General features: G+C 43.7%; 1 protein-coding gene across 7 annotated transcripts in view; it reads left to right on the top strand.

Annotated features, from left to right (window-relative positions):
- Positions 1-22,391, top strand: part of PPP1R13B (protein phosphatase 1 regulatory subunit 13B) — a 147,261-nt gene extending 124,870 nt beyond the window's left edge. For 3 of the 7 annotated variants that reach the window (XM_040332548.1, XM_040332546.1, XM_040332549.1), the window contains 8 exons: positions 1,100-1,269; positions 2,663-3,164; positions 6,895-7,667; positions 11,804-11,941; positions 12,017-12,150; positions 15,151-15,317; positions 17,481-17,680; positions 20,955-22,390. In XM_040332548.1, the coding sequence (XP_040188482.1) occupies positions 1,100-1,269; positions 2,663-3,164; positions 6,895-7,667; positions 11,804-11,941; positions 12,017-12,150; positions 15,151-15,317; positions 17,481-17,680; positions 20,955-20,996 (2,126 nt within the window). In that variant the 3' untranslated portion in view covers positions 20,997-22,390. Of the gene's footprint in view, positions 1-1,099; positions 1,270-2,662; positions 3,165-6,894; positions 7,668-11,803; positions 11,942-12,016; positions 12,151-15,150; positions 15,318-17,480; positions 17,681-19,233; positions 19,735-20,954 lie in introns of those variants that run through there. The other 4 variants (XM_040332543.1, XM_040332544.1, XM_040332545.1 and 1 more) reach the window with 2 other exon arrangements.
- The last annotated feature ends 1,014 nt before the right edge of the window (positions 22,392-23,405 follow it).

Raw genomic sequence — 23,405 nt, forward strand, 5'->3', positions numbered from 1 at the left:
TAGACAGACCATGAACACCAAAATTATTTTGGGTTTATGTAAGACTGAAGCTAGATATCGGTAACTCTGAGTACAGTTCAATGTATTTTTAATAGTTTTATGGGGGCAGCTGATCAAGAAAAGTATCTGAATAAACTTGTATTGAACCATTAGTGTCTTGCCCAACTGTTTGCTCAATCAAAAGTTTTGTTGGACACTATTGGGTTAAATGAAATGCAAGTTTGTCAAGTGAATTCCCAGATCTGCTGTAGAGTTTTATTCCTGTTGCTGCCATGTAAAATGAGCAGGGCAAGACACCCCCTTTCATCTTGCGTGTATATGGAGCTAGGATCTTTAGTGCCAAGATCTGTTCAGTCCTGGGGCCTGATCCAACCCTGCAGCATCTACCCAAAGATAAATTAACTGTTGGATGGACTGGGCCATAGTTTTAAATGGTTAATATCTTTAACCTACTTTTATTTTTTGACTTTGCTCAGATCAAGCAAGTGTGCAAATGTAATCATTGCCTTATAGTACCTTGCTCCTGCTGTCCTTGGCAAGTGGCACTGGGATCTGTAGTTGTTCTGCTGGTTGCTTCTTCTAGGTATCCAGCATAGTTGTGCCAGAAAAGGCATTTCTTCAAATGGACGTTCTCTCCAGGTTATCTTACAACTGCTCTACAGTTAGGGGGGGATAAAAACACACCTGAGAGCATTCCAGAGAAACCTTTTTGATATAGCTGTGTAAAAAAAAATCCTAGCTCATCTCGCCTTCCCCTGCGTTTTAGTATCTTTGCTTTTTGTTTCAGACATTTGATGATGAGTTAGTGCTGGTGGCCTTGTTTTACTAAGGAACAAGAGGCACAATAACCAAGAATTTATATCAAACAGGCGCACTTGTCCTTTAACTCTGCACCAAAGCATACACATAAATATATAAGGTTATATTTGTACTGATTAACGCTTTGTGTTAAACTTGAACAATCACATAACGTTTTCTAGTAGTCACACAATATTATACATATTTAATACTAATGAGTACAGTGTTTTCCTTCGTCATTGTGGTTCCCCAGTCAAAGTTTTTGGAGTTATTAACATTTTGTATGTTTCTGGTTTTCCAGCCAGTGACGCAACTTGGCCTGCACTGAAACAGAATGCGATGTCTGTGGTTAAAACGCCTCCGCTTAGCACTTCTGACTGGAAGGATTCAAATACGGAGGGCGGATTCAAAGCTGCACCAATATCCAGCCAACCCTTGCCATCTGCTGCAGTGGGGCCCACTGAGAAACTGGTACGTTTTTACTTTTTTTCTTTTTCTGGTCGATATTTCGAAAGCTATATTGGCAGAGCTGCAGTGTGTATTAAAAACCATGTGTACAATGGAAGATTTAGTGTATGTGCCACTAAACTTTGCTCCTCGTTTGAAGCAGGATTGCATTGTGGCCAGTTTGCTTTTAACATATAAACTTTGCTTAGCCTTGTGGCGATTTAATCGGCATTCACTACAATATAATTTCTGTGATTTCTCTTTTGGACTCCTATCTAACCCTAGACTATAACAGCGTTATCTTTCAATCACATACTTAAATTATAAAGGGGTTTACTTAACATTTAAAAGCCAAGTTCACCTTTTTTAAGGATATTACAGGTTACATGCATTTTTAGGGTGTAACCTTCTCCAGCAGTCCCCACCTCCTCCCTCCCTGACAGAAGCTGGGGGATTCTCTCCACACACCCACTGTCACTTTTCAAAAACAGCAGGGCTCTGCCTGCACATCCACATCATTTACTCACAGAAATCTGTGAATGAGAGAACTACATGTTCCTTCTGTACCACGGCAGATGGCTTGTAGTTCTCAATGGACTGCAAGGGCATTGATGAGTGCACTCATAGTTTATTCACAAGCCCTTTATTCACAAGCCCAAATTGACGGCCTATACAGAGGTACGAGCTGAAAGCTGTAGGACCTGTCTGTAGGAACCTGACATTGAACCTGTGATCATGGATACAGTGCTCTGCAGACTCCAGCAGGAAAAAATGATAAACGCACATTTTATTTTTCTGCAAAAATATTTGCATTTATAAAGGTGACCTTATCATTTAAGATGAAACTGGGCTTTGCCCATGCAGGAAAAGGCAACAGGCTCACTTAAATCCAGTACAGGAAAAGCCGCCAGCTACTCTATTTAAGTTTGTGATTTGGACTCACCACTTATAAATGGATTAAGTCTAATTCCGGAACAGTACAGGTGGAATTAAAATAACCTGTTACTTTGCCCTGCATGGGCAAAATTCTTGTTTGCTCCAAGGATTTTAGACACTGTTTAGAGTGCCAGAATGCTTTCGTTGATCTGGGGCATTACAGACTATATTTACACGTGTGTTTATATTTCCGTTTTGCATTCAGTGTTTAGCTACTGTTGTAGTCATACTTCTGAAAATCCTAGCGTTGGGCTATCATGTTGGGCTGATGGCTTTATAAAATTGAAATCGCTGACCCACAGCAATAATGCAGATCAGGTGCACTGATTTCAGTTGTTTCATATTTACTTTTTCACAGGGACTCTTTGTTGACATTTTATATGGACCTCTAGGCAACTAGGATTTTCCTGGGGTCATCGTGACCCTCTATAGATTTCTCTGATGGGTTTCCTTCAATGTCCTAATTATTCTTGGTTTTCAGTCTACAGATGGTGGGAAGCTGCCCTCTCCAATCCCAGGATTGAGTAAGACGCTGCCACACAATTACGGCATGTACCAGGGATCTCTTCCCTTGAGTGCTACAAATTCTTTGGAGAGGAGAAAAGATGGAAGCCTGACCAGACCCGGCTCTGGACCCACAGCACGTACACGCCCACTTCCACTTCCGTTACCTACCCCAAGCAATGCTCACCCTCCAGGCTCCTCCCAGCTAATCCAGCAAAGGATTTCTGTCCCACCCAGCCCCACCTACCCACCCTCTTCTTCCCCCTTGTTCCCTGGAACAGACAGTAGACCCGACCCTCCCTTAACTGTGGCCATCCGACCTTTCTTGGCCGAAAAGGGATCCAGGCCACAGTCGCCTAGGAAAGGACCACAGACCGTAAACTCCAGTTCTATTTATTCTATGTACCTTCAACAATCAACACCACCAAAGAACTATCAACAAGCTGTATATAACACCCTCAACAAATCTGTGAAAGCAGGTAAGTGTGTGTGTGATAAGTACAGTAAATAAAATGGTAATTTATTTTTTTATAACCGACCCCCTCCTTTTCATGGACGGTATTCAGAGGATCTAATAACTAAGCATTGTATTGTGTTATTGAGTAGCAGCACTGGCCCTCCCATAGCACAAGCCACGGCACCCAATCCAAGAAGACAATCAAAATTACTACAAAAAATGTGTCTGTGCAACAAAAAAACAATAGGTTTGCTGTTTTGTTTACCAATTCAAGAAGATTCACTTAAAGTGGAGTTCCACCCATAAATATAACATTACATCAGTAGTTTTAAAAAAAAATCATTAGTCCTTTACGAATTTTTTTTTTTTTTTTTTTTTAGATGCCTTAAAAGTGTTGTTGCTAGGCAGAATAGTTAATCTTCCCACTTCCTGCACCTAGGTGCTTAATGCTTCCTAACCTACACCGCACAGACTCCTGGGAATGTAGTGGGTGTAACTTTCCAGGAGTCTGTGCACTCCCCAGTCTCAAAGAATCATGTGACTTGGACAGCACAGGTGCTAAAACCTGATCTGACACTGCTTGTGCAGCACTGAGCATGTGCAAGGCTGAAATCCAGGAAGTCATACAGTCTGGCTTCATGATGCCCACACTTAAGATGGCCACGGTCTATTTCTATTTTATAAAGTGTCTAAATGCTGTAACAACCTAACAAAACGGACCTTAGTTTACAGACTAACTTTACTAGAATACATTACGCTTGTGTATTACAGGGGTATTTATATTTAAAAAGTGAAATTGTGGCCGGAACTCCGCTTTAACTTTGTGCAATAGGATGGATTTAGTGATTGTTTCTTTTACATGGAAAATTTCTACTGCAGTGTTTCAATTTGGGATGATGTACCCAAGAGGGTGGATATGTTGACCAATAGTCTGCGTGTTTTTGTCTTTTTATTGATTTTTTCTTTAATGAATTCATAGTTTTCAGCTGTTTTAGCCCGAGGTGAATACATCCAGACATGGTATGCTGCATGCAGATGAGTTACAAAATGTGGTATTTTCAGTACAGCCACCATAGAGGTGATTTATGCCTGAAGTGACCCATAGTACAGTCTTGCAGCCAGCTTATAAATTTTGCAAGACACACCAATGTCTATGAGTAAACTAAAATCGATTAGAAGACGGTTTTTCATCCAGGTCTTTTTTCAGTGTATGAGGAAGTTAGCACTTTGGGTATTATCTGGCAGTAACTGTAACCGATGGGTCTGCTGTATTTAAATGGGCTTGATGCAGGTCTCTAAGGCCCCTATCACACGGGGCGCCTCTGTATGCTCCGTAAGCTCAGCGGGGATCGCTCCGCTGTTCCCCGCTGTGCCGGCGGATGACAGGGCGGTCCCCGCACACTGTGCAGGAACTGCCCTGTCCTTTCTCTGCTCTCCTCTATGGGGGGGATCGGATGAACACGGACCGTATCTCCGTGTTCATCCGATCCGCTCTGCAGACGGAAGAAAAAATAGGGTTTTCTTCCATCTGCAAAATCGGATCTTTGCGGAGGCGGGTGATTACGGGTGTCAGCGGATATTCATCCGCTGACACCCGCAATCACATGGGGACCAATGTATGTCCCTTTTTCATCCGCAAACGGATGGATGAAAAAGCGGACATACGGTCCGCACGTGTTAAAGGGGCCTAAGACTCAAATTGACACATCAGAAAGTGCTTGCAAATGCCTCGTACACACAATGAGATTATCGGCCGAATGAACCTCCGTTTTTTTGTTGTATGCTAGTCTACATATTGAAAATTAAGAGGTTACTAAAGTTACGAAAATTCACATAAGACAAAATAAAAATTTAGAAGTGATGCCATGTATTGTATTTTTGTTCTATTTTCGGACTCTACTGATTAACCACTTAAGGACCGCCTCCTGCAGATATACGTCGGCAGAATGGCACGGCTGGGCACAAGCACGTACCTGTATGTCCTCTTTAAGTGCCCAGCCATGGGACGTGGGCGCACGCCCGGGACCCGGTCCGAAGCTCCGTGACCGCGGGACCCGCGGACCCGATCGCTGCTGAAGTCCCGCGATCCGTCCCCGGAGCTGAAGAACGGGGAGAGCTGTGTGTAAACACAGCTTCCCCGTTCTACACTGTGACGCTGTCATTGATCGTGTGTTCCCTGATATAGGGAAACACAATCAATGACATCACACATCCAGCCCCGCCCCCCTACAGTTAGAAACACAGATGAGGTCACACTTAACCCATTCAGCACCCCCTAGTGGTTAACTCCCAAACGGCAATTGTCATTTTCACAGTAAACAATGCATTTTTAATGCATTTTTTGCTGTGAAAATGACAATGGTCCCAAAAATGTGTCAAAATTGTCCGACGTGTCCGCCATAATGTCGCAGTCATGAAAAAAAATTGCTGATCGCCGCCATTAGTAGTAAAAAAAAAATGCAATAAAACGATCCCCTATTTTGTAAACGCTATAAATGTTGGGCAAACCAATCGATAAACGCTTATTGCGATTTTTTTTTTTCTTACTAAAAATAGGTAGAATATGTATCGGCCTAAACTGAGGAAATTTTTTTTTTATATATATTTTTGGGGGATATTTATTATAGCAAAAATAAAAAATATTGAATTTTTTTCAAAATTGTCGCTCTATTTTTGTTTGTAGCGCAAAAAATAAAAACCGCAGAGGTGATCAAATACCACCAAATGAAAGCACTATTTGTGGGGAAAAAAGGACGCCAATTTTGTTTGGGAGCCACGTCGCACGACCGCGCATTTGTCAGTTAAGGCGACGCAGTGCCGAATCGCGAAAACTGGCCAGGTCCTAAAGGTCCGGGTCTTAAGTGGTTAAAGGAAAATCGTACACTCTGGTATCGTATGAGTACTATTTTCGGTTTTGTCCCTTTTGGATATCAGCCGATGAACTTTGGTGATCGGCTCTCAAACTATGTACTAACCATCAGATTATCGTATGATCGCTTTGAAAACTGTATTTTTTAGTCTGATTTTCTGATTGTGTGTATGGGCCATAATCAACACTGGGGTGGGTTTACTGAAACGAGTGCAAAATCTGGGGCAGCTGTGCATGGTGGCCAATCGGCTTCTAACTTGAGCTTTATTCAATTCAACCTGGAAGCTGATTGGTTTCTATGCAAAGCTGCACCAGATTTTGCACTCTCCGGTTTTAGTAAATCAACCCCATTGTGTCCTTAAATTTTACAATGGTTTTGTGGTGCTGTGATGCTGAAATCCCTCCTTTTTTGTAATTTCTGTGTCTCCATTGCCATTTAGTGTTATGTCAGAATACTTGGAAGGGTACTTTTATCAAGGAGATTGATATCCCCCCTCCAAGTACTTCAACTTGCTGGTGGCCCTCTTCATCATCTAGTCTGCTATCCTGCCTGGGCCATGGAGGAGTACGCAGAAGTCGGTATATATGGCGGTATTCCAGGCTGTTATGATGTAACTCTTCGGCCAAAAATGCACAATCTCATTTTTATAGCCAGAGAATTTTTTGGTTGAAGAGTTTATTATTTTAGGTGTAGAAGTGGACTATGGTTAGCAGTTGTGGACAGTAAATACACCTTCCTATCAGATATTATTGGGTTGAAAGTAATAGGTGATTTTTTTTTTTTAGGCTTGTTTATACAAGAACGTGGAGTGCTTGTGAGCTGACCTATACCATAGCGGTTATGTCAAACCTGTACTAATGACCCTGTCTCCATTTCTTCCAGTATATGGCAAACCAGTCGTCCAGTCTGGATCGTCCAACTCCTCCCCTCTTCCTTTCTTGCATAGTGCACCAGCTCCAGGTGGTGACAAAGAGGCTGAAGTGGATGGCAGCGTTCCAGCTGGGGAAGGTAATGGAGTGGAAAACATCCCTCGCCCCCTTAGTCCGACCAAGCTAACCCCCATCGTTCACTCGCCTATGCGGTATCAAAGTGACGCTGACTTGGAAGCCCTCAGGAGAAAACTTGCCAATGCACCAAGACCTTTAAAGAAGAGGAGTTCTATAACTGAGCCTGAAGGTCCAAGTGGCCCCAACATACAGAAACTGCTGTATCAGCGTTTCAATACCTTGGCCGGGGGCATGGAAGCTCCGCCTTTCTACCAACAGTGTAATTCGCAAGAGTTTGTGAGTGTGTCAGCCGATGTGGACAATGGTAACACAAGCACAAATGACAATGTGGAGGAAGCAGGCTCTTTACAGCCACCCATCCTTCCCCCTGCAGTGCTCATTCCTCAGCCACCAGCTCCCGAACCACAAGTCCCCTCAGATGACAATGACAACAAGGTCTGCTCACCTATCACAGAGGAACCGGTTAGTAGTGAGCTTATTAACCAGATTTCAGATACAACTGAAGACAATAATAATAATCCAGCCATAGTCTCCTCCAATGAGAAGACGCCAAGCCCAATACTTGAAGAACCATCTCCAGTAAAAGAGGAGGTACCTGCACCAGCACCGCCACCGGCACCAGCACCTGTGCCACCACAGAATCCTTCCGTAAGTATCGCACCTAATGTCCTAGTTGTACATGTAAGAACTTCAGTTTTGTGTGGCTATATAATAGGTTCATATAAAATATAAATGCAATAGGACATTCATGGTTGGATACAATTCATTTGTATCCGCCCGTTTGTCAAACAGGCGGAATAAATGAATGGAATTTTTTTGTTTGTTATAATACCCTTTTCAACCATGTGTTTATTTATTTGTGAATGAATGTACTTCATTTTTTAATGTAAATAGCAGGAAGGAACAGATATCTGGGGGCTTCCCGATTCTGAGAAGCCCTCCCCATTGACCCCCCACATCCACTGGGCTAGGGATTTCAGGATTAGCCCCTTGCCACCATCATCATTGGTGCAATATGGCTTACTGGGGAGGGAGGGAGGGGCTGGGCATGCAGGTTTAAGGCGTCCACCAAGCATGTTTAGGAATCGTGTATTTTTAATGTTGCCATTTAAGCTATATGAAAACACCAAAATCTTTTTTTGCCCTCTAAAAAGTTCACATTCAGCTCCCTTAATCGGGGTTTGCAGATTTTATTTTTTCATGTGTTCCATAAATGTCCAGTGAACTGTCGTTTGGTTTGCTCATAATAAGTAACTATCCTAATCTGAGAATGATGCTACATAACCAGACGCTTATCGTAATATTTAGCCCCGTTTCACACTGATGTGCTGCACATTCCTGTTCAAATTGCATGCAATAGTGCGATTTGAGCCATTCATTTTGTATGGCTGAAATCGTACCCCATCCGCGCCAAAATCACGCAGGACCCCTTTTTTTGCTGCACCAGAATCAGATCGCATGAGTGTGAACACCCATGCAAAATTATTCTGCAAATCACACTGCGTTTTGCAAACCGATTTTGCGGTGACGTTAACTTAATATACACACCCACATGGTTCGCATGAATGGGGTGCGATTTTGATGCAGTGTGGGAAACGCACAGAAATTGCTGCATCAGTGTGAACCAGGCCTAAAAGTGGTTCTAAGGGTTTAAGGCTTTTTATACTAATGCATTTTTTTCATTAAGGTAAAAAAAAAACTTCTCTGCTTCTTACCTGAGCCGGATCCGATCTATTTTTTTTTTTTTTTTTAAAGTGTATTTAATGCGTGTACTCGAGAGAGGAGCCGGACTGCAGGAGTTGGGAGTAGGCAGGCCTCCCCCAGAGGCAATCTGCCACCTTTCTCCATGCCCCGGGTGGCAATGGCGGGTGTGTGAGGGGGTCCTCCCACACAGCCCGCCCTACCTGCTCCGCTTTGAAGCCCAACGGGGCAGAGGGACTGCCTATAAGGGAGTGAGAGGATCTAGCCCACTCAACCAGCCCCGTTAGTCCTTCGCCTCTCTTTTTAGAGACTGCGTGGTCAAAGTGCGTGCGTGTTAACCCAATTTCGAGTACGTGTGTAGGTGTGGTGGTTTTTGTGGGAGGGGGGTGGGCGTACTAAGCGCAGGCTTACCTTGCATAGCACACCCACCGGGAGCCGGGCTGAGACCACCAAACTCAATTCACATGTAGCCGAGACCGGGATCCGAACCCCTAGCTGCAGAGGTGAATGGCTTGTCAGCGCAGTGCCAATCGCGTTGAGCCACCGCAGCTCCCACCGATCCGATCTATTGACGTGCACGAGAGCAGCTGCTGTCTCCCTCCTCATTGGGCAGATTGATAGCCAATGGCTCCCGCTGCTGTCGATCAAATTCTGTGACAAGGGAGCGGGGCTGAGTTGCCCGGTCTGTTTAAATAGATGCAGACAGGGCAGCTCGTGAGCGAGCCACCGCAGGTTTTCCAGTGAAAAGCAGCTTTCCATGGGTACACTTGCTGCAGAGGAAGGGCCTGGAGGCGGGGGATCCCAGAAAAGGAGGATCGGGGCTGCTCTGCAAAACAATTGCACAGAGTATGTAAGTATACCATGTTTGTTATATTAATGGGTAAAACAAATAACAAGCTTTAATGTTACTTTAAACACAATGGTGATAGATGAGTGTCACAAAATGACAGGCTTGACTTTAGAAATATTTTTTGCATAGTAAAGAATTGTGCTTGGATTTGCTTCAGCTGTGTATTTAGCTGCTGGGTTAGAGTTACCCTTTAGTGAAAAGTCTCTGGACACAGTTTTCCGTTCTGCAGGATAATAAAGTAAACTTGAAGCTCTGTCCATGTTCCAGTTGGGTATAATGAACTGATGCCCTAGAGCCTGTTTGCACTGTCTGTCTAGATTCACTAATGATCCTGCAGCCTAGAGGAACTTGGCATAGAGCAGTATATCTAGGTGTGGGTACCAGTCCATTCTCATGTTTTCTCTTCCAGATCTCATTTAGCAGGTCAGCAATCATTACTGTCTGTCTGATTGCTACATATAGATGTTCTCTGTTTTCTCTGCACATCACTGATTAATGAAGCAAACTCCTCCAGGGAGTTCTGTTCTCAAACCTATAATGGCAAACAAATCGCCCATAGGCAGAAATGTGGGGCTCACATAAAAGCATCAAACGTTTGTGCAGACTGCAGCTTGTTCATAAGCCCTCAGGGTGCTCCTTTAAACTAGACATGCTTCTGGTGGGTTCTGGGACCACGCCTACTGCCACGTAGGCCTAGACTGCAGGGGCTACTTTTCGCCTCTATCTACTCGAATGGAATTGATTTTATAGATAGCAAGACTTATAGATAAGTCAATTTTTTTTCCCCTAAAGTCAGAATCAGAATACACTGATCATCGTTGCAGGCTATAGCCCGCAGCACTGATCACAGGGGGAAAATCCGTCAGTACAGTTGTACAGAAGTCGATTAGTAGATCATTTTCTGTACAACCACAGTGCCCATATGTGGGTCAGAATCTGACCAGGTAAATTTTGTTCCATGTTTCGTCGGCTTTACCAAGTTGAAAAGGGGACACAAAAAATGTTCTTGCACAAAGGCCCTTTTGGAACTAATGGCAGACAGAATTAGCAAACAAAGATAATTGTATTAGGAGCCAAATTCAAATCGGCAACTGCTCAGCAGGGGATCTCTCTGCCAATTCCTGCTGAGCAAGCGGACACAGCCCTCTGTTCTCTATCCTCTATCTGCATGTCTATTTCCATCCGACTGTCATCCGATTCGCCGGACAGATAGCGAACGTATTCCCACCCGTCTGGTTTTTAGCAGACCGGATGCCAGCGTATGACAGCGCACACATGTTGGCCATGAATAAGCACTGACCAAGTGTGAAACGCGTCGGCTGTATATGATTCTTGCTGTGTATTTGTGGTGTCTGCCTATGTTTCTTCAATAAAGACAACTCAAGAGTTCTTTGGTGTGCGGCCGTCCATCCGTCTTTTGCCACTTTTCATGTCCACCGACATCCCCCACCCGATAGAGAACAATGGGTGGTCCGATCAAGTCCGCCTGAAAAACGCACAGGCAGACCTTTATCGGTCCACTGGTGTGAAAGGGGTCTGAGAGTTGGGTTGAGCATGATGGATGTCACTTCTTTATAGCCAGGTGATGTTGCAGGCTGAGCAAAGAAGTGCACATACAATACAGTTCAATTGGTTTCTAACAAACAAAATGACAGCCAACTAAATTATTGAAGCACATTTAAATATCTGTTAATGCATGAACTCTTCGAGCCGTTTCACACTGGTGCGTTTTTTCCCCGCGTTTTCGCGGTAAAAATAGCGCTATTAAAACGCTCCAAAAACACCCCTCTCCTTTGAAATGAATTGAAAACGCGGTAAAATCGCAGTGTTTTACCGCTATTTTAACGCTCCGCTATAGGCGTTTTTGGTGTGAAAGGGCTCTTAATCTGCCAAATGATTGGGACATTATGTTGTAATCTTGTAATTTAGGCACCCCCGCCAAACGGCAAAACTCAGTAATGATCTCGCCTTTCTCTATCGCAATAAAGCAGACATTGAGAGAGAAGCAGCATGAAGAAGAGGTCATAGGCCCCCTCCTCCTCTAAGCATTTCCAAACTATTGATCACCAGTATTTCCACTATTCAGCAGTAGGGCCTTAGTTGGCTTAGAGTTTTCTGTCCCACGCTCTGATTTCAAGGAGTATAGAGAATGGCAAACTGAATTTAGGGCATTTTTTTTTTTTTACTATCTGAAGTTCAGCTTTAACCATGTTTTTTTTTTTTTGGCTTGCAGGTAAAACGCACTAATCTGAAGAAGCCAAATTCTGAACGCACAGGACATGGACTTCGTGTAAAGTTCAACCCCCTGGCTCTGCTGCTTGATGCATCCCTGGAAGGGGAGTTTGACCTGGTCCAGAGGATCATATATGAGGTACAGATACTTCCTCCATGGGGGTAAGATATAGTGTCTTTGGGATTAGTAATGACACACTGTGCCCTTATGCAGGTGGAAGATCCCAGCAAGCCCAATGATGAAGGGATTACCCCTCTGCACAATGCTGTGTGTGCCGGACATCATCACATTGTTAAATTCCTCCTGGACTTTGGCGTTAATGTAAATGCCGCTGACAGCGATGGCTGGTAAGTGCAGTCTGCTTCTAGAGTGCTTACTTGTTTTATATGGGCATGAAAGGGGACAGTTCTTTTCCAGTGCTGTATACATTGACATATCTTCTTAGATTCAACCTGTCTGCGCTGTATGGTCAACTGCTGACTTGGCACCATCCACAGGCAACTTAACTCTTCAATAAGTTTATAGAAGTTGAATCCAATGCAATTTTAATTCAGCAAATTGCAGTACAGAGGATGTTTTTCCAGTCTTTTGAAGTGTAAGAACACAATGAGATTAATTTACTAAAACTGGAGTGCAAAATTTGGTGCAGCTCTGCATAATGGTCAATCCGTTTCCAGCTTTGTTTTTTAAAACGTAATTAAAAAATATCAAGTTAGAAGCTGATTGGCTACCGTGCACAGTATTTGCACTCTACAGTTTTAGTAAGTCAACCCCAATGAGTTTTTCTAAGCCCCATCTCTTTGAATCACGAACACCTGACTGAGGGAATATGAAATAGGGAGGGGGTAGCTAGGACTGAACTAACTAGCACTAAACACGAGGACGGCGAATGATGCCAATTTACATGGGTAAACAAGTTGCAGTAGTTCAAAACTGCCACTAAATATTAGCTAATAACCTGATGTTGTTTAATACAAAACCGAACAACTGCATACAAGTGGGGCAAAACAGGAACTGTCAGATTAGAAGATGGCTGCTATTGATGGCTTGGCTTTTAACCCCTTCCCGACCGCCGCATGTACATATACGTCGGCAGAATGGCACGTACAGGCACATTGGCGTACCTGTACGTCCCTGCCTTCTAGCAGGTGGGGGGTCCGATCGGGACCCCCCCCCGCTACACGCGGCGGTCGGGTTCCCTCGGGGAGCGATCCGGGACGACGGCGCGGCTATTTGTTTATAGCCGCTCCGTCGCGATCGCTCCCCGGAGCTGAAGAACGGGGAGAGCCGTATGTAAACACGGCTTCCCCGTGCTTCACTATGGCGGCGCATCGATCGAGTGATCCCCTTTATAGGGGAGACTCGATCGATGACGTCATTCCTACAGCCACACCCCCCTACAGTTGTAAACACACACTAAGTGTACACTAAATCCTACAGCGCCCCCTGTGGTTAACTCCCAAACTGCAACTGTCATTTTCACAATAAAGAATGCAATTTAAATGCATTTTTTGCTGTGAAAATGACAATGGTCCCAAAAATGTGTCAAAATTGTCCGAAGTGTCCGCCATAATGTCGCAGTCACGAAAAAAATCGCTGATCGCCGCCATAAGTAGTAAAAAAAAAAAATATATAAAAATGCAATAAAACTATTCCCTATTTTGTAAACGCTATACATTTTGCGCAAACCAACCGATAAACGCTTATTGCGATTTTTTTTTTTTTACCAAAAATAGGTAGAAGAATACGTATCGGCCTAAACTGAGGAAAAACATTTTTTTTTTATATATATTTTTGGGGGATATTTATTATAGCAAAAAGTAAAAAATATTGAATTTTTTTCAAAATTGTCGCTCTATTTTTGTTTATAGCGCAAAAAATAAAAACCGCAGAGGTGATCAAATACCACCAAAAGAAAGCTCTATTTGTGGGGAAAAAAAGGACGCCAATTTTGTTTGGGAGCCACGTCGCACAACCGTGCAAATTGTCTGTTAAAGCGACGCAGTGCCGAATCGTAAAAACCCCTTGGGTCTTTAGGCAGCATATTGGTCCGGTCCATAAGTGGTTAAAGTTGTCGTCTTCAGCCTTTACCACTGGCATGGAAGTAGTATGTGTCAGGAGGTACTTGCTAGACTCCATGCTTGTTTCCAGGTCATTGATTCACTTGACAGTCCCCAAACCTGCATATTAAAAAACTGCACTGGCGGCCCTTATGTTCATCCAGACAAGTTCTGATGAAGGGTGGAAATCCGATTAGTGGACTCATGCTTCTTTTATATAACGGCTGCAAACTTGTTGGAAAAGGAAAGGCCAAAACTGGCAGCTGGGTAAGTTACCAAATATTATAGGATGATGGATTTTGCCACAGAAGTCAGTCCCATCTTATCTGTTCCAGGTCCTGGTAGTGAACATGAATTTACTTTGCCTTCTTCCCACAACACAACGATTGGTGCTGAGCAACCTTACAGTGGGGAGTATGCATTGTCATGTGGGCATTAGTGACGGGTGCTTAAAATTATGCAAATTGCGACCCTTTCAGAAAATTAGCCTACAAACCTCACAAGAGCTCCAGGTTGTGCTTATTGGACAAACAGCCTAAAGATGGCTGAACACGTCTTACAATCTGATTGCACAATCTCTTTAGACTCTTCTAAAAATGTATCAGCAGGTGTGTAGTTTAAGGGCTTACCTAGCCAATTTAGTTCCTGCCTCGTCAGACAATCCGTTGTACTGTATAGCCCATAGTAATTGGTACTATATCTGTCTGGTTCAATTTCTAAAGTGGACTTTCTAAGGTGTCAAACACAAGGCCCGCGGGCCGAATCTGGCTCGCCAGGCAATTTTCATGTGGCCCTCGCACCTAGGGTTTTTTTTTTTGCCAGAACCCTGCACACTGTGGATAGCACACTCCTCAACCCTGCACTCTGTACACATCTCACCCCTGAACTTTACACTCTGTACATAGCACACCCCTGAATCCTGCACTTGGTACATGACCCACCCCTGAACTCTGCACATAACACACTCCTGGTATTTAGTGCTCCTTTAAGATCCTCCTACTGGTAGTGCAATTTGTGTTCGAGTTCCTGCACCAATTCTGAGAAAAGAAAAGCCCTGGATAAATGTATGTACTCTTACAAATACAACTGGCCCTTTAAGGGCAACCATACTACTGATGCAGCCCTCGGCGAAATTTCGTTTGACAACCCTATTCTAGGACAAACAAGTGTGTGTGGAGATTGTACAATCAGATTGCTGTGTGTTTTGTATGCCAAAGCAGTTTTTCATTAAATATTTTCTGCTGATTTCAGATTGTGTCCTCACTCTCTGTGCTTTCTTCCTGCCAGGACTCCTTTACACTGCGCAGCTTCCTGCAACAGCGTCCACCTGTGCAAGATGTTGGTAGAGTGCGGGGCAGCCATCTTTGCCACCACTATTAGTGACACGGAGACAGCTGCTGACAAATGTGAAGAAATGGAAGAGGGCTACATCCAATGTTCACAGTTTCTTTATGGTAATTTAGTTGAATGCATTATAAACTTTGATTCAAAACCAGCATCTTGTTTAAACCTCTTCACACTCAGCCACTGTATATAAACAGCCAAGCAGGACAAGTGTTCTGGGAGGAAGATGTACCCGTGGGGCAGTGGTGCGATCTGTGACCAATGTGTCTACCAGACACTGCAGATCACTGATCAGCGTACCGAGCCACTGTGATTGGCCTTGGTACCATGGCACTGTGACCAATTACATCGATCACATGTCCAGTAGAAAACAATTGCTTTCATGATGCCATTGCTTACTACTTTGAGCTCTGTGATTAGTCAATGATCACATGGGTACAGGGCCAGTCACAGCGACCCTGTACCACGTGAATGCTGTGATTGGTTAGACCTATCACAATAGTAAACAATGGCATCATAAATGGATAGCAAACAGTTAGGATAGATTACCTATGCAGTGATCATCACTGTAATAAGCGATCATGCTGTCAAAAAAAAAATACCAACCCCCCTCCCCCCAAGAGCAGTACAATGGTGGCACTGCACCTGTTCTGTCACAGTATTTAAAAAATAGTAAAGTTGTCACTATGGCAACATTGTACTTCTGAAGCAGTGATTTATGTAGAATTACTGACTGTTATATCAGTGTATGTAGGTGTGCCAGTCATTGTCTGGCAGCACCAATCGCCAGATCAAAGCTGCCAGTCAGTATCACCACCACACCGGTCATTTTGTCCCTGATCACCGCCACGCCAGTTAGTGTCCTAGATCACCATTGCACCAGTCGCAGTGTCCCCACACCAATATAAGCCTGCAATGGTGTCCCTGATTGTTGCCACAACAGGCCCAGTGTGGCCAGACCAGTGTAAGCCAGCAATCGTGTTCATGATCATCGCCACACCAGTGCAATGTTGTCTCTGCCTGCCACCTGTACCATCCCTGGCCAGTTTGACCATGTTTCTGCCTGTTGCGGATCATTTGCTTGTTTGCTGACCATGTCTCTACCTGCAGCCTGAACTGACCCATCTGCACATCTCGCTGACGGCTTTCTTTTGTGAGACTCCAGTCCCGCCATCCCCTGCAAACACGTGCACTCCTAGAACCACAGTTACTCTATCGTTCTTTCCTTCTTTAGGCTCTTGTACTTCCTTGACAGTGAACATGGCATTCCTGTGGGTAGCCATATACCAGTAGGCTAGGCTTTCTTGGCTTATAGGAACTGGGGCGGCTATAGGTGATGCTACACTAAACTATAAATATGTGTCATTTATGCTCCACAAAAGCCTGAAGGTGCTCCTTGGATTGTGTCCCTCTTTATGTGACTGGGCTGTGAAAAAGTCTTGCGTGTTGGTATCGCTATACTCCAGAGGAGTAGCAGAATGTGTTTTTGGATGTAATTAGAAGTGTGCCTATGATGTGTGGTAGAAATATCTTGTTAAAATTACAACTTTGTGGGTGGGGGAGAAACTAATTGCATTTCTTTTTTTCATTTAACAAAATGGCAACTTAAAAAAAAAAAAACTCACTATGCCTCTTACTAAATACCTTGGACTGTCTGCTTTCCGAAAAATAAGTATTTTGGGGATATTTCTACTGTCCTGGTATTTTAGGGCCTCAAGAATTGATATATTCAGTCGGTACATTTGGATTGATCCGTTTTCATATATACTGTATATATCATAGTTTTGTAGACTAATTCTTACACATACTAAATAATATACACAGATTTTTATTTATTTTTTGACCAATGAAATCTGGTTCAAATTTATCAAGAAAGAATGTTTGTATAGTTTTATAACAAAAACGTGCGTTTTGAATACCTCCAAAAGCAAACTGTAAAAAAAAAAAAAAGATACAAAAATGTCATTATTGTACAGTGTTGCATAATTAGTGTTGCAAAATAGTAATTGTCATTCAAGGTGTGACAACTCTGAAAACTGAGAATTTGCCTGCACTGGAATTGGGTAAAATATTCTGGTTTTGAAGTGTCTAAGGATCTTTTAATAAATACAGAGCTATGTTGATTTTAATACTTTATAGCTACCTGGAGTTTAGCTTTAACACTCCCAACAAACCCAATGATTTTGGGACCATAAATGTTCTAACAGTTATTTATTGACCTTGCCACAGAGGAATTCCTCTAGTCAATGTGTTTTTGTGTTTTTATAATGAAGGTGTTCAGGAGAAGCTGGGGGTAATGAACAAAGGATTGGTATACGCCCTGTGGAATTTTGAAGCACAAAATGCAGATGAGCTGTCCTTCCGGGAAGGTGACGCCATCACCATTCTGAGACGCAAAGATGACACGGAGACAGACTGGTGGTGGGCGCGTCTTAATGAAAAGGAAGGATATGTGCCTAAGAACCTCCTAGGGGTAAGTGTCCCATTATGGACTGTGTAGCTGTTTTACTTTTAAAGCTTAACTCAAGTATTGACAATAAACCATGTTATAAATGTAACGCTGCTCCTATATAAACATATATATGAACAATCTAATATATAAAAAGTGGTTGTGCAATCATTAGTGAAAGTCCATCCACGCAAATAAAGTGCCAAACGTTGTTATTTCTTGCTTGTGAGGATTCCAGTGCCACTCTGTGCTCCCCTCCTGGGTCCCCCCACTCACCAGCAATATCATTTAAAACGGCAAGGTCTTTATCTTGCATCAATGGATGGGACTGTTTCCTTCCTTTCTTCTCCAATTTACCAGGTTGCCATAGCAGTTATTTGTAATGTCTATCTTGTCCCCACTTGACACGTTTTGCCCCTCCCATTTATGAAGAGGCCCAGTTGGAGGGGCGAAGCGTGTCAAGTGGGGACAAGATAGACACCTAGTTCCCTCCACATTCTAAGACTATTCTATCTGCCCTGTGAAAGGCAAGTATAAGCCTATTAAGCTGCTCCGGTCATATGATCAGGTCCCAGCACCAGCTTCAGTGTAGAGGAGGGGCAGCCGCCAGCGGTTGCCTCATAGTAGGCCTACGGGTGACGTCACTGCAAAAGCATTTGCATCCATTGTCTGTGATCTCCTCTTCACTGAAGCTTCCGCTGGAGACATCCTGTGAGGGACCAGAGCATCTTCAGACTAGGTAGGTATAAACAGCTTTTCTTTCACAGGGTAGAGTAGTCTAAAGCTTACCCGTCCTGCGACCACTGGCTGGAGGTATCCCAGACAGAACCAACGTCCACTAAATGGCATGGCTGTCGGCCAGACACACTGTGACAAGGCCATAGAGACCGGTCTTATGTGTGCCCTGAAACCTGTAGTTCCCCGGCCGCCCCTGGAGCAATGGGGCCTGTCGTGGACGACCCAGAGCTGAGCTGAGGGCCGGCACACGCTCGATGCCCGAACATGGGGGGACTACAAGAGGCAAGACCCAGCCTGTTACCCAGTCGGCTGTTGATAGAAGAATCACAGGATTCAAAAATGCAGGAACAAAACAATAAAGTAAAAAAATCGCAAAAAAAAAATCTCCAGAGTGCCTGTCCTCTCCTGACGTTAGGCAGAAAGAAACCTGAGGCTGCTAGAGCAGGGTACGGGTTATACCCGGGGAAATACGCCCCCTGGGAGGAGCTTCACTAAGGAAAGTGTTGTTAACACTTAAAGTGCTTTTTTTCTGCCTAAATCTCCTGGAAGGAAGCGGATATAACCCTAAGGGCAAAGGCTGCTGTGTCCGTCCATGAACGGAAGAGAAAAAAGTTAATTTTCCTTAGGTTTACCTTCAACTATGTAGTGCAAGGGCCTGCCTGATTGCATACAAATTGAAAGTGTTTAGATTTACCAGAACCCTATAATATGAGGTCAAACCTAAAGAAAATTGTGTTAGAATGGGGGTGGGAGTAGGCTTAGTTTGATTTTGACTGAACTTTTTAAAGAGACACGTGTAATGCATTTGATTTTGATGGTTTCAATCACTTTATGTACAGGGACGTGTGTCAGGACATGTGTTTGGGTGAGAGGAGTGTTGGAGGCAGCTCAAGGTTAGTTGGTTGAAGAGCACATCTCCCCAATACTTCTCTTTGGCACCAGAATGCTTGTACTGGGCTATTGGAGACAGATGGATTAATATTACCACTAATAATGTGTCAGTAGCAGCTTTTAAAGTATTCCTTTGAATTCAGTAGACCTGTCATGTATGGTAAAATGCACAATTCTATCGATAGATAGATTTATATTGATTGAAGTTTGCAGGCCTTCGATGTGGTGGCTGCATTCCTTTTTTCTTTTCCCAAGCTAAGAACATTTTCAACAAATGGAGATAATACTTATTGATCCACTGCCTGTGATCTGCACCAAAGAATATCTTCCTTCCTAGCTATCTTCTATAAACTACCAATTGCCATGTCCTCCGTGTAATAAAGACAGACATACAGCCATGTCTGCAGTCCATATCAGGAGAACATCCTAGGGTAACAGCCATGGTTCCCCCCCCCCCCCATAAATACAGAGGGGGGGGGGTGACATACCCACCCACGAAAAGGAAATATGGGCCAGATTCTCGTAGAACTCCGGCGGCGTAACGTATCGTGTTTACGTTACACCGCCGCAAGTTTTCAGCGTAAGTGCCTGATTCACAAAGCACTTGCCTGTAAACTTGCGGCGGTGTATCGTAAAGACGTCCGGCGCAAGCCCGCTTAATTGAAATGGGGCGTGTACCATTTAAATTAGGCACGCTCCCGCGCCGAACGTTCTGCGCATGCTCTGTTCGCAATTTTCCCGACATGCTTTGCGCGAAATTACGGCGCCCCGACGTGTTTGTGAATGGCGACGTGCGTAACGTACTTACGCCGGAAAAAAAAAAAAATGTTTTAAATTCGAAGCGGGAACGACGGCTATACTGTAATGTTAAGCAATGAAAAAGATTGCTTAACTTTGCGACGGGAAAAAAACGACGTTACACACGTCAGTAGGTTCGTGGATCGCCGTAAATGCTAATTTGCATACCTGACGCTGGAAAACGACGCAAACTCCACCCAGCGGCGGCCGAAGTATTGCAGCCTAAGATCCGAAGGCGTACGAAGCCGTAAGCCTGTCGGATCTTAGCCAAAAGCCGTCGTATCTTGTTTGTGAATCACAAATTAAGATACGACGCAGCAAATTTGAAAATACGCCGGAGTATCAGTAGATACTCCGGCGTATTTGTTCTGTGAATCTGGCCCTATGTTCTTTTCAGAGTACCCATTTGAAAATAAAGTAAAAGAAACATTAAACAAATAAGAAAATAAATGCAGCCACCACGCAAAGGACCAGCAAGCTGCTATCGATATTACATTTTTGGTTTCTAGATACGCTTTATTGTTAGAATCGCAAGGGCCTCATGTTTGAATAGTTTGGTTTATGAAAGTTTTTCCTTTGTCTGGTGGAGTTTGGTTCCAGCTGTTGAGTTGGCCACACACATTGCAAGGTGATGGTAATGCTAATGAAGATTGTACAAACCGCTGTGTTTTGTGTGAGCCGACCTCGGCATGCATTCAGCTTATATCATGGAGCCCTTCACACTACTTCTACGTCTAACGTTCCATCTGATAAAATGTATGGCTACCTTAGACCTAGATGAGGGTTGCTAAGGGCCACAGAACACTTTTTGTGTATGGAGTCCTACATTCATTGACCATTTGCATGTTTACCTTTATTTTCTCTTGCACAGCTTTACCCCCGGATAAAACCCAGACAGAGAACCTTGGCTTGAAATCCAGAAAGCCTCAAATTTCCTACTTACACTGGAAAGAAAGGCAGAAAACCAAGCTATAAACATTTCATGGACCATCAGCGGCAATCTGCGGATGCTGTCTCTAAACGACAGACATTATAAGTACAGTGTATTCCGAGATGTATTATATACCCTTGTGGGTCATTTACAGGCTGGGCGTTCATACAATCTGCTCATGGATTCTGCAGGACTATTGTCGGATCGGATTTAGCAGGGTGCAGATGTGGAGACACAACGCTGTCCTCCCGGTACCACACAAAGTCCTCGGTGTAAATAAGAATTCACCGCATCTGTTCATTCTGCCCGCTTTCCTGCCAGTAATGTTTTAGTGCCAGTGCATAGAGTAAAGGCCGGACCCCATACCATCAACTACATAAGGCACTTCCATCTCAGGCGTTTTCTGTTGTGTGTGCGTGCGTGTGCTAGTCGTTGTGGGTCTGTTTTAGCACATTTCCCAGAGGGGTGTTTTTATTTTATTTGCAAATCAGAAGTGTGTAATGAAAGATTCCGTATTCAGCACTTGGTAGAAGCAGGTGTGGTGGGACTGGTAAGTAGACGAATACCTGAGACCGGGTAGTGATGGAGGTGAGAGTATGAAGAATAAGCAGGTTCATTGCACAAAGTGTATAGAGAGGACTGGAAGTGTATGGTTATGAAGGCTGCGGAGCGATGTGTGTTTTGTTGGTGATCGATATAGTAAGTGGGGGGGACAGATTACTGTTTGCACTTTTCACGTCTAGAAGAGTTCTTGGACGTTATTTGATAATAGCACTGTGAAGAGAGCTGTCCACGGCAGTTACCCATAGCAGTGTTCTGTAGCCAAAACCAAATAAGTGGACTAGGTGCTGTGGGTTACTGCATTGTGTCCGCTCTCTTAAAGGCCTTCTCAACACAGAAATTATAGTTCACTTCTAGGAGGAAAGTAATGGGATCACTCAACTTAAAACTATTTTCCTGTGACTTGAGATGCCTCTTCAGCACCTTTTGTCTGTTACCATAAGGCCATTAAATGCATTGTCAAGTTATACCCCGATGAATTGAAATACAGAAAATACGAGGCACTGTTGGCCAGCTTCCTTTGGGGCTGAAGCCACTGGATGGAACTGGGAGTTATGGTTTGGGTTTTGGTTTAAGCCGTATAAGAAGCCAGCAGGTTGAGTTGGAGCATACTGTATATTCACCTGTCTGATTTAATGTTGTAACTTGGAGCAGTACATGGCATTCCTCTGTTTTGTTCAGTTGTCTTTGCACGGCCCTCGTAAAGTGAGCACTGTGGACTTTAAATTCAACATTTGTTGCAGTGGGAATGTTTTTTTTTTTATGGATACAAAAAGACATTTACTAAAAATGGAGCACACAGAATCTGGTGCAGCTGTGCATAGTAACCAATCAGCTTGTTCATTTAGGCTGGGTTCACACTACTACACTACTTTCATCCTACTTTGCTCTGCTACATTGGTCCTACATCCATCCTACTTTCATGAACAGGATACTACTTTGGTCCGACTTCAATGATATTCAATGGGCCTGAAGTAGGATCAATGTAGGACCAAAAGTAGTACAGGGAGCATTTTCAAAGTAGGACCAACTTGTGTAGGACGCTACAAGACGCTCTCATAGGGAAACATTGAACACAGAGCAAAGTAGGATGAAAGTAGTGTAGTAGTGTGAACCCAGCCTTAAGCTAATAAAACCTAGAAGCTGATTGGTTACTGTGTACAGCTGCACCAGTTTTAGTAAATCTACCCCAGAAGTGGGCCTTAGCACTGAACAGCCGCATATGTGTGTACCAAACACGGCTGTGATGAGAGCGCACTCCCGCCACAGTTACTGCCGGCTAACTGAAAACACGATTGGGAGCTTTCTGATCACGTGGCTGCCAATCACGGCAGTCCCATGATCATAATAAGCCCCATCCCCTGACATCTGAAACTCCTTAAAAGGCCGGGAACTGCCAGTGCCAAGGGGTTAAAGTAAAATAAATATTGGGCAGTTTTAAAGGGAGTGTACAAGGGCAATACATACATACATACATACATACATACATTCTTTATTATGGTCAGTACTACAAAAAAAAAAAAAATATATTTTTTTGCTAGATAAATGTGGCATATTGCATATAGGCAATATTATGTTTTTAATTTATCCAGCAGGTGGCCGGTTCACACAGGGGCGGCACGACTTCGGGGGCGACTCGGCCAGTCAACATGAAGACAACATCTAAGGCGACGTGCAAAATGACTTCTGTATAGAAGTCAATGCAGGTCGCCCCGAGTCGCCCCCAAAGTAGTACAAGAACCTTTTTCTAAGTCTGAGCGACTTGCGTCGCTCCTATTAGAACGGTTCTATTCACTAGAATGGAACGCGACTTGTCAGGCGGCTGCGTCG

This window comes from Rana temporaria, chromosome 13 (genome assembly GCF_905171775.1).
Source record: "Rana temporaria chromosome 13, aRanTem1.1, whole genome shotgun sequence".
Lineage (NCBI taxonomy): Eukaryota > Metazoa > Chordata > Amphibia > Anura > Ranidae > Rana > Rana temporaria.